Source organism: Cydia amplana, chromosome 7, assembly GCF_948474715.1.
Source record: "Cydia amplana chromosome 7, ilCydAmpl1.1, whole genome shotgun sequence".
Lineage (NCBI taxonomy): Eukaryota > Metazoa > Arthropoda > Insecta > Lepidoptera > Tortricidae > Cydia > Cydia amplana.
In genome coordinates this window covers 14,035,990-14,049,368 of record NC_086075.1, presented here as the reverse complement: position 1 = coordinate 14,049,368, position 13,379 = coordinate 14,035,990, and the positions used below count along the sequence as shown (strand labels likewise).

Below are 13,379 nucleotides of genomic sequence, written 5' to 3'. Positions count from 1 at the left end.
TTATATCAGAGGGGCTACCGCGAAAACCAAAATTCGTAAATATATACGGGACCTTTCTCTGTCACTTTAAATTAGGTACGCCTTAATTGGAGTAAAAGAGAAAGATCCACGCGATTTGCGAATTTCGGTTTTCGCGGTAGCCCCTCAGGGCCATCGTACAAAGAACAAAATCCTTCAATCAGTTTTCCTCTAATCAACCTCTGTGTGTCCTGCGTATGCAAATAGCTCTGGATTCCTACAGCTTAACGATCACAGGCAAGTGTTTACTTCAGGGCTACCAGCGTAAATGTGGCCTTGTAAACAAACAAATCGTAACAAAAGCGAGTAAAAATAGACCAATCTTTAACTAGTTCGCTTAAGGGTACGGGAATAACAATCGCCTCCTTCTACTGTTAAATAAAACTCGAACAGAAATTAGTAGATTTATTAAAATAGGCAGCAATTAAGACGGGCACAGGAATACCTCATTATTTTATAAGTATTCAGAGACTTTTGAAATAATAAATAATATAGAATGGGTCCGAATAACTTTGAACACGAACAAGTTTCTTTCGAAAATGGAAAAATCGCTCTGTTAAATTCGATAGTACCTAATTAAAGCAACATTGCAACCCGAATATATAAATAAGATTATAATGTAAGGTACACGTCTCAGTGCTCGACATGCTAACGTCCAATAGTTTACATCCATGCTGTCACCATTAATGCTAAAGACATAATTATGTTTCAGATAATGAATGTGTACTGGGACAGTAAAATCATAATTGAACATGTTGCGCGAGTGACTAAAGACAAGTGAGTCTAAACCGTAAAATTATTCAATGTTACAACAGTATAAATTCTAGTAAGATCATCATATTAGCAGTAACGCTAAAACAAAGCTAAGCTAGGAAGAAAGAATAGAAGAAAAAGTATTTATGCATTATCACATTAATACAAGCACGGGGCATATATATTCACAATGGACATATTTTACGATAAAATTGCCTTACACCTCCCGTGGAGGGCACATACTAAAAAGACAAAGTGTTCAGAATGAGGGCGTATCATGCTCTTAATCTATTTAAACCTCAAATTCCTCACTTTGTTACTAACTAAACACGTTATACGCCATACACGTGGGTCACTAATTAAATGATCGAATGTAATGATGCATTGTACGAATGCGTTGTATAGTCACCGGTGGCTTCTTGTAATTAAAATATTTTACGAGGAAACGATACTTATTAATAATTGTCTTAAATTCGGTACACGGCGGGAAGAAGTTGATAACTCGAGATATTTTATTGAAGAAATTTGAACTTAAAATTAAATTGCATAAGGTTCAAATTTCTTCCATTTTTTCCCGCGAGGTATCAACTTCTTCCCGCCGTGTACGGAATTGTACGTTTACAAAAATATATTTGAACGGATTATATCGCGTATAATTAATTTAAAATTCATCCCGACACTGCAATGGTGGTCAACTGACCAAGGAAAAATATATTCACCTTTGTTTGACGACCGGTCTGAGGTCCTACCGCGAACCACGTTCGACGTGTTGCCTCTCCGTCGCACTTGTAAATTCGTACGTAAGTGTGACAGGGAGGCAACACGTCGAACGTGGTTCGCGGTAGGCCCTCTGGCCTAGCGGGTAGTGACCCTGCCTGTGAAGCCGCGGTCCTGGGTTCGAATCCCAGTAAGGGCATTTATTTGTGTGATGAGCACAGATATTTGTTCCTGAGTCATGGTTGTTTTCTATGTATTTAAGTATTTGTATATTATATATAGTCGTTCAGTACCCACAACACAAGGTTTATTGAGTTTACTGTGGGGCTAGAACTCGGGGCTAGGACGATTTTTATAAGATAGTCCCATATTTATTTATATACCTATTTAACTATTTAATTCAGTAACAAAGTCCGTTTGAAAACTCGCAAGCCTGAACCACTCTGATATCAGCAAGTCGTAAAAGTACTAAATTGAACTCGCTACTTTCATTTACCCAGTAAATTGCTCCCAGACTTTAATAGTTTTATCACCCTGCAAATGTGCTGTTAAAAAAGTCGAATAAGGTATTTAAGGAATTAAATAAATAGTTGAATGATTTTTTCTTGCCACTCGTTGTCCTGGTTACATTCACCTGGATAAATCGTAAAACTCTGATTGTATGGTATTAAAATTTATTAAATATAAAGTTTTGTAATACTTCTAAGCCTTTTCCATATAGGGTCATTTACTAAGCATGTTAGTAAAACATGTCTTCTGACAAACTGTGCCACTATTATTGTCCCCTGGACAACGGAACTTGTTTGGAACTTGTATATTTATCGCAACTATTAACAGAGTATTTATGCGGGTTTAAACCCGACGAACAAAACGACGAAGTACGGAACCCTAAAAAACTTCCGAGAAATATAAAATGTAAAACACGTCCTTTCGACTAAAAGTTACCTTAACGAAAAGCTAATTAGCACTTTTAAATAATAATGAATACTTACCTTAAATTTATTTAAACCCAAGGGTTTATATCACTCTCATTTTTGATACGAGTTCCTATTTTTAGAATGCTAAAATGATATATGAAATTGATTGCTGCATTTCAATTTGCTTAATACTTTTTCTAAGCATAAATTGTGGACGAAACTGAATTAAATTATAACATACCTTTAAATCCAGGCTTTACGGGTAATTTCTCCCATGAAATATAGCCTCTTTTTCGGTTCTACCTAACCAAATGCGTAGTAATTCATTTTAAGCCATCATCCTAGCAGGCCAATTCGAGTTTTATTTATTCGGTCTGTGTCCAATATGACCCTGATCTGTCAGTGTCAATAGTGACATTTCTTCAATCAAAAACGGCACTTTTGACACTGTCAGATCAGTAATCATATCGAAAACTGAACGAATAACTAAACCTCGAATTATTATTAGGCAGTACTTGTTGTACGTGCCGCTACGTAGGCCTCCTCCGTAGACCGGTATTCGTAGATTTTTATACAAGCATTAATCAATTTAATTGTTTGTTTCAGATGGTTCACGGGAAATAAAACCGGTAAGTTACAGACCATGTTCGTACTAATTGATATTAATAACAAGTTTATGTAATTCATTGTTGTTTTATTACGTAACTCTAGTCGTTGCGAGTCGTTCTTACAATTTGGGCCCGGATAAATGTCGTATACTCCCTACAGGAATCTCTAAACCCGCCCACGCGTATTTACTTTTCTATTTGCGAGCAAATATTACGTCTAAATAAATATATGTATCGTATAAATAATATAACTTGCCTCTTTCTTCATAGAACCGAAGTTAACATACGATAGATAGTTACAGATTTCATGTGAAAATAAAAGAAAAGATTGACGGTATTTAGGATTTACTATGTTTTTATGTATTTACTTCTTTTAGGATATAGGAGGCAAGTGAGCACACGAATCGCCTAATGGTAAGCAATTACCGTCGCCCATGGACACCCGCAACACCAGAGGGGTTGCAAGTGCATTGCCGGTCTTTACGATGGAACATTATATGAGAGATAACGGAATTTTCTTTAACTCGCCTCTGTTGCGAATTAAGTCATAATCAACATGTTTCAGCGTGTATCTAATTGACCTAATTCTAACTAAACTAATAATTCTCCGTAACACATATTCACGCCGGAACGAATCCGTCTAACATAACAGCCAAGTAAATATCGGTTACGTAGTGAGCTTTGTGATAACAGGATAGGGGCCCGATTCGGATTTTGAAATAGACATCTATAAGATATGTTTTAGGCATCACCAAGATACGATAACGATATGTTTAAGATCTAACCTGTCAAATTTGACATTTGCGCGATTCTAGAAATACTCTTAAACGATTTCCACAAGATATGGCTTAGAGATCCAATTCACATTTATTAGATGTCTAATTCTATCTAACGTAAAAGTGGCATTGGTTGCCCGAATTGCGCTGCAAAAGAGAACTAGTTGAAATCTAAACTATAACGTATCTAGAATAGATCTAGTACGTGTCGTCTCTTGTGAATATCTTGAAGTTCAAATACGGCAGTAGGTCTGCTACAATAGTCTGAGTAATGTGGTAGGATTAATAGGGATAGGTATTATATCACTACCTACTCAGTGTATTTTATCGTGTTATATAACACACGGCCGCTGCGTCGCCAGTTCTCTTCTTTTGAACTTGGCTTGACACGCTGCCGCGTGTCTAGATGATAGATATTCACTCTTAACTGTTTTGTTTACCTACAGGCAGCTTGGAAACCGATTTGAACCTAAAGATTAATGTGATATATTTCATCTGATTTTGACATTTTTCGCCCATGAATCTCGCTCGAAGTACAGAAGACTCACTATCTAACTAAACGCGTCTGTTATGGCTCCTCTACACGATGGGCCAGCGCCGGCCACTCCAAGGGACGCAGCCATGCGGTAGAATGAGATAGCAATATAACTTGCTCTCTCTAACGCATAAATGCGTCCCCTGGAGTGGCCGGCGCTGGCCCATCGTGTAGAGGAGCCGTAACGATCAGTACAGATATGGCCGCTAGGTGGTGACAGCGCCACGCGCGCCTTATGGCTTTCCCCAAAATTGTGGCGGAATGGATGTACTTTTAGCTACCTGTAGCAAAGCGACGAAATCGCGGATTGAGCCACGTCTGGCTCAACATACATTAACATTGGATAAATGTAATATTTTAATTTTCTGAATATGCCTTCAGTTCTGAAGTTTCTTTGTATTCAGGCGGCGGATCAGAAGCTCTAAATATGCAAATTATATTACTTTGACGTTGGCTCGCGCGATCATTTAAAATGTTTTTACTTGCTAATAAATGTTTATTTAGTCGCTGTTAAGTACTTGGAAAACGGTTGAACAGCTGCCATGCAAGTGGTGCTTGATTTTAAATTCAATTTGATCGCGTTGAATTTTCTGTAGCGGAAAAACTAAATTAAGCTGGCCATTTTATTAGTCAAGCAAAATCTTATTAGCGCTGGCTTTATAACTAACTAGCATTATGCTGAGTTGGGTCCATTTCGTGATGCACACTTATTGATTTCTTCTTTTCTTGCTGTTGTTGTTGTCTGTACATGTCCGTACATGTTTTGTGATCGTCACGAATAAAAATCTTTTATCTTTTCTTTTAATAATCATAAATAGACGTTCTTACAGAAATAGAAGTATATTTTTGAATGGATAGTAGATCTGAAGATAAACAACGGAGAAAATATACGATCTTTAAGAACCGCTATGATAAAAAGTTCGACATAAGCTGACAAAGTTAGTCCGTTTCGGGCGCTGATATTTCAGCTATAATAGAATGGAAAGTTGGCAACAGGTCGTGTATTTATTATTAGTGGCGCGAGCGAGGGCGAACCATGAACTTCGGAAACCAAGGTAACGTGACAACCAGGTTGATATGGATATACAGTAGATACTTATTGGAGAATAGCTAGTGAACGAATGAATGAATAGATATCTTTTAAGTACTAACACAATTTAAATTAATGTCATCATCATTCGCTTGCCCTTGTCTCATTTATTTATGATCTTTTTCTTTCACACTTTAATATCGCCCGCCATCTCATTATTCACATCCATAATTTTCAAATTGTCTTCTACATTCCTCCACATTCATTCCTGAAATATTTTTTATGACATATATTTAATGCTTTATGTCACATACATATACATATATAAGTTAAATACCTTGAAGATACTGTCAAATAAATTGAGTAGATAGTCTTCTTGTTGCTAGGGTAGGGTCTTGTTATGTTTCTCTGTTACTCATTTCATACAGTCAGCAGCAGAAGTTGCTAAGCGGGCCAGGTGTTCAAAATGATCTTGACGCGACTTTATTGCTTAGAGAATAAGAGCGTGCCAAGGTAATTTTGAACACCTCGCTCGCTTAGCAACTTCTGCTGCTGACTGTACCACTCAGTCCTTATTGGTTCTCCTGAGTCTTTTAACAACAACTCAAGTTAAGAGGCAACAGGAGTGGTCATTTCTCCATACAAACGTACTCGACTGTTTCCTCCGTGGGTTTTGAGGCTAGAGCAATATTATTTTCAACACAGATTAATATGGTCAATATCTGTATCGGACCGTTTTGCTGTTTTTTATATTTTTGTTTTTTAAGGCGCTAGAGCCCTTCAAAAATGGCCAAAATGGCCTAATTGACTATGCCGCAATGAGAGGCGTGGTATTCAAAACTGATATCAATTAGCCAAAAAAGCAAAACGGTCCGATACAGATAATTTCATAATCATTTATATTTCCAAATTTGGTTACGATTGGTTCAGTTTTGCAGGGGGAAACACTCGAGTACGAAACCTCGATTTTTGAGATTTTTACGCAGGATTTTTCGCCTTGTCCTTATCGCACTAGCGTTAGCGAGACGGGTATATTTACCTAAAATATTTAAATCTCAGTTCCTGTTAAGTTATTGTAACAACAGGTCTCAAAGTCGCAACTGAACAAACGTTTGAGCGAAACCAAATATTTTCATTAGCTTGTTTTAATTTTAATTCTATGCCCCAGGCCAGTGTCCCAAGAGAAATTTATTGGGCACGTTTTATGCAAATTGGCTAACTCGATACATTGTATATGATATTATTTACATTTAAATGAAAATTATATCGCATATTAATTATGAGCGCGATACATGTTTTAATTTATGCTAATTAATATCTGTCGGTATGGTCCACAATGATGATTGCTTATAATACGAACCTGAATATATACAACACAGATTAAAGCATAATGTATTCACAAAGCAACATAAAGTTATAAAGCAAGTTTTATAGGTTGGGCTATATAATATATAGAAATACGAGAAAGTGTATGAGTCAAGTTTTCTTAAAAATGTAAAACTTCTTCAAAGAAGCAATTTCTATCCATACCGAGCGTGCCAACTGCCAAAGCAATAGCTAGAACTTGAAGTACCTATACCTACGGTCAAAACATACCTATTTATTACCCCTCGTATGAAACAGGTTATGGGTAGTGGTTCTTCTTCTTCCTCGCGTTGTCCCGGCATTTTGCCACGGCTCATAGGAGCCTGGGGTCCGCTTGGCAACTACTAATCCCAGTAATTGGCGTGGGCACTAGTTTTTACGAAAGCGACTGCCATCTGACCTTCAAACCCAGAGGGTAAACTAGGCCCGTATTGGGATTAGTCCGGTTTCCTCACGATGTTTTCCTTCACCGAAAAGCGACTGGTAAATATCAAATGATATTTCGTAAGTACATAAGTTCCGAAAAACTCATTGGTACGAGCCGGGGTTCGAACCCGCGACCTCCGGATTGCATGTCACACGCTCTTACCGCTAGGCCACCAGCGCTTCTTCACGTAATTCGTAATACACTAGTGGTTATGTAATGAAAATAGAAAAAACGCCGACATTGTGCGACTTCACTTGGTTAATAATATTCCTACCCGGTAATTAAGTAAAATATTGTTTGTGTTTGGACATTTTGATAGAATTAGCATGAATAATTTATATACAAAGCAGAGACGGCTGTAAGCGATGTTTTAAACTTTTTAATTAAAGGGAAAATGGAACGCTATCTTGCCCGAAGCGGTATTTTTATTTTCAGTTTCCTTGTAATTAAAAAATTGCATGACATTGTCATAAAAGAACATATCTTTTACACAATTTAATGTATATTGACCTCCTGCCCCTTCGTTTGATTTTTTAAATTATTATAAGAGTTAGGAGCTTTTAAAAAGTTGTATGAATTATTTAAATAACCAAATAATACATTTGTATAGAGAACCGGTTGTATCCATTCCTCTTAAGAGGCCGGTATCGATTTTAGTCGCAAAAATGTAAAATTGATAGATTTAGTCGATGAAATTGTACACCTTTTGTTACGTAATAAAAATAACAATGGTATTTATTAGCACGTCTTCTTATATTGCACTTGTACAGATCATTTTTTTTTAAAACAGACTCACTAAATTAGTACTGTTTTTTTTTCTGATGGACGTTTACGTAAACGCGCGCAAAGCACTGATTTAGTCGATCTTATTTGGAAATTTCGTAAAGTTTGGACTGCTAAAAATGGTAATTTTGTATTACACATATCCTGTACTCCAACTTTCATAGACTACATTTTTGTTATATGATATTGAACAAGAGTAAATGAAAGTTAGACGAAATCAATTTTCACCAGAAATTACTTCAAAACAAGTGATTTTTTTTTCGTGAAAATCGACTTAATTTCAACGTAATTTTGATACTTAAACAATCTACAACATTTCCTGAAACTGTCCTTATATATAATTTTAATTGTAATTGTAATTTATTTATTTGCTAGAATCATGGTTAACACAGATGTTACATAGAGATATAAGTCCAGCACAATTCTGCCGACTTACGGCGTGCAAATTTACTATACATACTTAATACTAACATGCATTTACTCTATATTTACATAATTTATATAATTACTCTATATAAATCTATCTAATTAATCTATTTTATATTTACTCTATATTTATATAATTTACCACTATAATATTTTGATGAATTTTTAAAAACTGCCCCTTCTCGTCATATATTGCCGGTGACGCACGCTCGAGACCTCATTATTAAAAGGCAAGATGAGAAGACGTGCTAATAGAAACCAATACTTGTTATTTAGATATTACGTAACAAAATATGTACAATTTCAACGACGAAATCTATCAATTTTACATTTTGGCTCTAAAATCGTTAACGGAGCCTTAAGGGTTAATGGGAGGTTAGATAAAAAAAATATTAACAATAATTATTTTGTTTCAGGATGTGCCTGTGGAGGAATTAGAGAAATTAAAGGCTGGTGAGTTTTTTCTCTGTATTTATGAAATACGTACCTACTTATATTTTAAGGTTACTAGGCTACTTAAATTTGAAGGTATAATATTTTAAACCTGTATTATGCAGGTAATTAATGAGCATTAAAATGTTTATTTGACGTAAATTGCTATGTGGGTGTTTATTTACTTTTTTAAAAGACATCATTTTATCATGCTTCTTAAATATCAACTAGCACTCTCAATTAGTTTAATAGACTTACGTATAAAAAATGCTGCTGTGTCACAAATAGAAAGTTACGTTTTGAGTATTATCTCAATCTCAATCTCTCATATATAAATCTTAAAATTAATAAACACTACTACTTACTAATAAACTATAAACAAAAAATCCATAAAACTATAAATTCTAAAATATGTAAGTATGCTTAGGTACCAAAAAAAATACATATATGATATGCTAGGCCGTATCTGTTCTGTCGTTGATAAAAATGGAAAATGTAACGGCTACTGTCTATTTCTTACAGGATTTTTTCAATCAAAGAAAAACTTCAATAGTTAAGTATTTTTCATTATATTAAAAACATCAGAGATTAGTTCTTTTGTAAACTTATTCCAGCATCCTAAAAAACCTGTTCAAATTTGCCTTTGAAATTCAAGACAAAGTCGTTTCAGCAACAGCCCGCAGTAAATATTTACAGCTTAGCCTGTTTGGCTAGGCCTGTCCATTCACCAACTTACCAGTGCACTTGGAAAACACGTTTTTGTATGCTCTTAAACAATGAAGCAATGTTTCTGTTAAGTTTGTACCTACAAGAGAATAGATAACTTGGGGCCTACTGAAACGGCCAACCAGGTAACTATTTGTCTCAGGTAACTTTGGGGAATGATTTCATTAAAAATGTAGGGTAGTTAACAAATGAAGCAAACAAGTTTGATAACAATGACTAAACCTATCAGAATTTTATTCATCGGGCAAGATTTAGATTATTAAAAGCATAAGATTCAATGTTAACCAAACTCTAATCAATAGTTATACCATAAGATCGTAACTACGTGTACTAAACTAAAACATACCTACTTATTCTGTATAGTGTATACCTGTAGGTATAGCATTAATATATGTAATCCTATATTTCAAAGGCTACCAAATTAATAAGTATTATCGGCCCTTCCTTTTGTGTCGGCTTGTAAGAACAAATTTATATTATTATTTCCTCACAAACATTCTGATATGATACATAATCTTATTTATCATGATAATTGAAGCAGACTCCAGTTGATTCTAATTCTAATACCGGTATTATATACAGGATAATTTTTTTCCAGAGTATAAGTATAGTTGAGGAGTGTCTTTTCAAAGGCCTTATTTCTCTATGGAAATCATACACCTATAAGCCCTTTTGAAAAGACACTCCTCAGTTAGATATGGTTGTTTCGCTAAATGCAAAATAAACTTCATTAATTATTTCGCCTTGCTCATATCTTTGGATATTATCAATTAAGTGCTTCAACATAATCAACAATAGGTACTTGTCTTATACTTATGGACACCCTAAACTAAAGGATTAACTTATTATTAGGAGTCACTTCACAGTCGAATTAATATTTTAAGTTTTGAATGTATCACGACTAGTGTATAGTTACTTAGTTTGTATCGTGTCACTAATATTTTAACACAAGGAAAGGTGAAGTGAGGTTAAAAGGTGTAAATGGTGCCATAGATAGGTAATGTCATAAAACCATATATATTACAATTTGTGACGGAATTAAATTTCATCCTGTATTAGCGAGTAAAACCCAGGCAAGTATCAATTCCCTAATCTCGCCTATCTCCAGAGCGCACTCTACGCCCACACAGCATCTTACTTCAACTAAGCCAGAGATAAAAGCATCCAAGATAGACATTACGAGTATATACCCTTTGTGTATGTAATAGGGATTAAATTACGGCAACAGCAGTATTTTATTAACCTGTAATTTTATTATGATAGTAGAGCAGTTTTATCACCGTTCTTATTAGTTATTACTAAACAAGATAATATTAAATTGCGTTGATTATGACCATACTGGGCTTTGTAAACAATGTTTTATTATTATTAACCACCCACAGTTTATAGTTCTTGTTTTAAAGTTCAAACATATCTGTAGGATTTGTTATTGTACTTACGAGGGGCGTTCAAAATATTCTCGGTATTGATATCTTACAACCTCTTCTAAAATTTCTTTCGTTACTGGCCGCTAAGGTTTATTCATTGACATTAAAAAAAAGTATAATTCGAAGCGAGATGTTCTTTTGTTTTTCTGCAATTGCTGAACAAACATGAACATCATGTGGGAATTGACAATGTTAACTAAATTAGAACATCGATGCGTGATAAAATTCTTGACAAAACAGGGTAAAAATCAAAAAACCATAAAAGAGGAAATGGATTGTGTTTACCGTGAGTCTGCTCCTTCTTTATCTACCATTCAAAAGTGGTCAAGCGAGTTTAAACGTGGAAGGGAGAGTGTTGAAGACGACCCTAGACCTGGCCGGCCTGTAGTAGCTACTTCACAAGAAAATATTGATAAAGTGGAAAAACTTATATTGGAAGATGGTCGAGTGAAGGTAAAATCTATAGCACAAGTAACCAATCTCTCTATTGGTACCATAGGGTAAAGGCACCAGTAGTCAGCCTTATAACGACTTTTTTAAGTTTGAACGTTCGGCATTTCTACAGGATTAGTCGTATAATTAAACAAATGACATGGTTAGATCAATTGTTTATCATAGTTTTAAAACAAAATATTAAAAAAAATAACAATCATCTTTATAATATCTCTAATTAAGTTTAAACAAAAAGTGGCACTTTTCTCCAGTAGTCAGCCTCCAAAATCCAGTAAGCAGCCTCTGTGTACCCAGTACTCAGCCTTTATAAACTATTCGTAATAATTAGATCAAAATCACTAATATTTATATCAAAATCAAGTATATTATAATATTTATTTTTTCTTTATAATTTTTGTTATCGTTATTGTAGTTAGTTGTAGTTTTTAATTTTAGTTTATAATTTTTTGCATATATCAAAATCAACGATGTTATAATATCTATTTTTTATTTATAATTTTAGTTATTGTTATTGTAGTTAGTTGTAGTTTTTAATTTTAGTTTATATTTTTTTGCATATATGTATTACTTAATAAAAAAAAATTCTTATATGTACATACAATTCTTATGACACGAAATTTGTTGGCCATAGGTACTTAATTAACTAACATTATTCTTGCAAACTAAGAATCGCAATATTTATTTTATAATAATTAATCCGTCAAAAATTAACGAGGTCTTAAATCAGGTAATATATAATTATGTTCCTAGTAGGTATTCGGTAAAAAATAATTAATCGAGTCTATGCAGATCTAATTATCATTAAAAGGTCATATACCGACCAGTAAAAAGCAAAATGATAGTTATGTATAGTTAACGTCAAAAATATGTATACACTTTTGAACCTTATTTCAATGAGATAGGGTTACAAATGTGGGCATATTTTTGGCGGCGAAGTACCAAGCAAGGTCAATGGCTGAGTACTGGATCCGCGAAACCCAGTGCACAGCCGCATTAAAACGTTATTTCAAATGCGGCTGACTACTGGGTTTTACTTTAAATTGACTAGGGCATGGCTAACTAAATTTGAAAATGTAAATTTAACGGTCCTAACGGTCGCATTGGCTCGAAAATAATAAAATAAACGAATAACCCAAAGGTCAGCCGTGGGGGGCTGGGCTCTGGATTATTTGGAAAAAAGTGTTATCCAATGGCCAACCCCCTCAATTTATAAGTGAAATATTGATATTTTCATTCAAATATAATGCAATTTAATAGATAAACTAATAAATAAACCAATCATTAACAAAAACAATTACTTTTAACTTTAAAACATAGTTTTTCTTGCCTGTTAAGAGAACACCACTTGCAGTAAAAAATATGGCGGACATGACACAATTGCACTCGTCGAAAAACAGCACCTGTATGAACGAGTATATTTCTTCCCCCCGTTCCCTCACCGCACCTATCGTGTGACGTATTAACCAATAAGGAATCAAAGCTCCTATTTGAGTACTCGCGATTTGTTTAAACGAATATACCAGATATTTATGACCAATAAACGACTCAAAAGGCTGACCACTGGTACCTGGCTGGCCACTGGTGCTGTTACCCTACATGATATTATCCATGACCATCTTAATATGTCAAAAGTAAGTGCAAGATGGGTTCCGCGAATGCTGACTCGGCTTCAAAAAGGCATGCGTGTAGCTTGTTGTTCCGATTTTATTGACCTGTGCGGTGAAAATCCTGATGAGGTGCTGCAAAGAATAGTTACTGGAGATGAAACCTGGGTTCATCATTATGACCCAGAGAGTAAACAAGAGTCCATGCAGTGGCACATTAAGGGTTCAGCTCATCCCAAGAAGTTCAAGGTCATCCCTTCAGCTGGCAAGGTCATGGCCACGATATTTTGGGATTGTGAAGGAGTATTACAGATCGATTATAAAGAAAAAGGTGTAAATATCACAGGACAGTACTACGCTAACATTCTACGTCAATTAAAGG

The 13,379-nt window shown here is 34.8% G+C and overlaps 1 protein-coding gene across 1 annotated transcript in view; it reads left to right on the top strand.

Moving 5' to 3' along the window:
• LOC134649775 (uncharacterized) overlaps positions 1 to 13,379 on the top strand; it is a 77,155-nt gene that overhangs the window by 35,596 nt on the left and 28,180 nt on the right. The window contains exon 2 of the mRNA XM_063504604.1: positions 8,772 to 8,808. Coding sequence (XP_063360674.1) covers positions 8,772 to 8,808 — 37 coding nt within the window. The remainder of the gene's footprint in view (positions 1 to 8,771; positions 8,809 to 13,379) is intronic.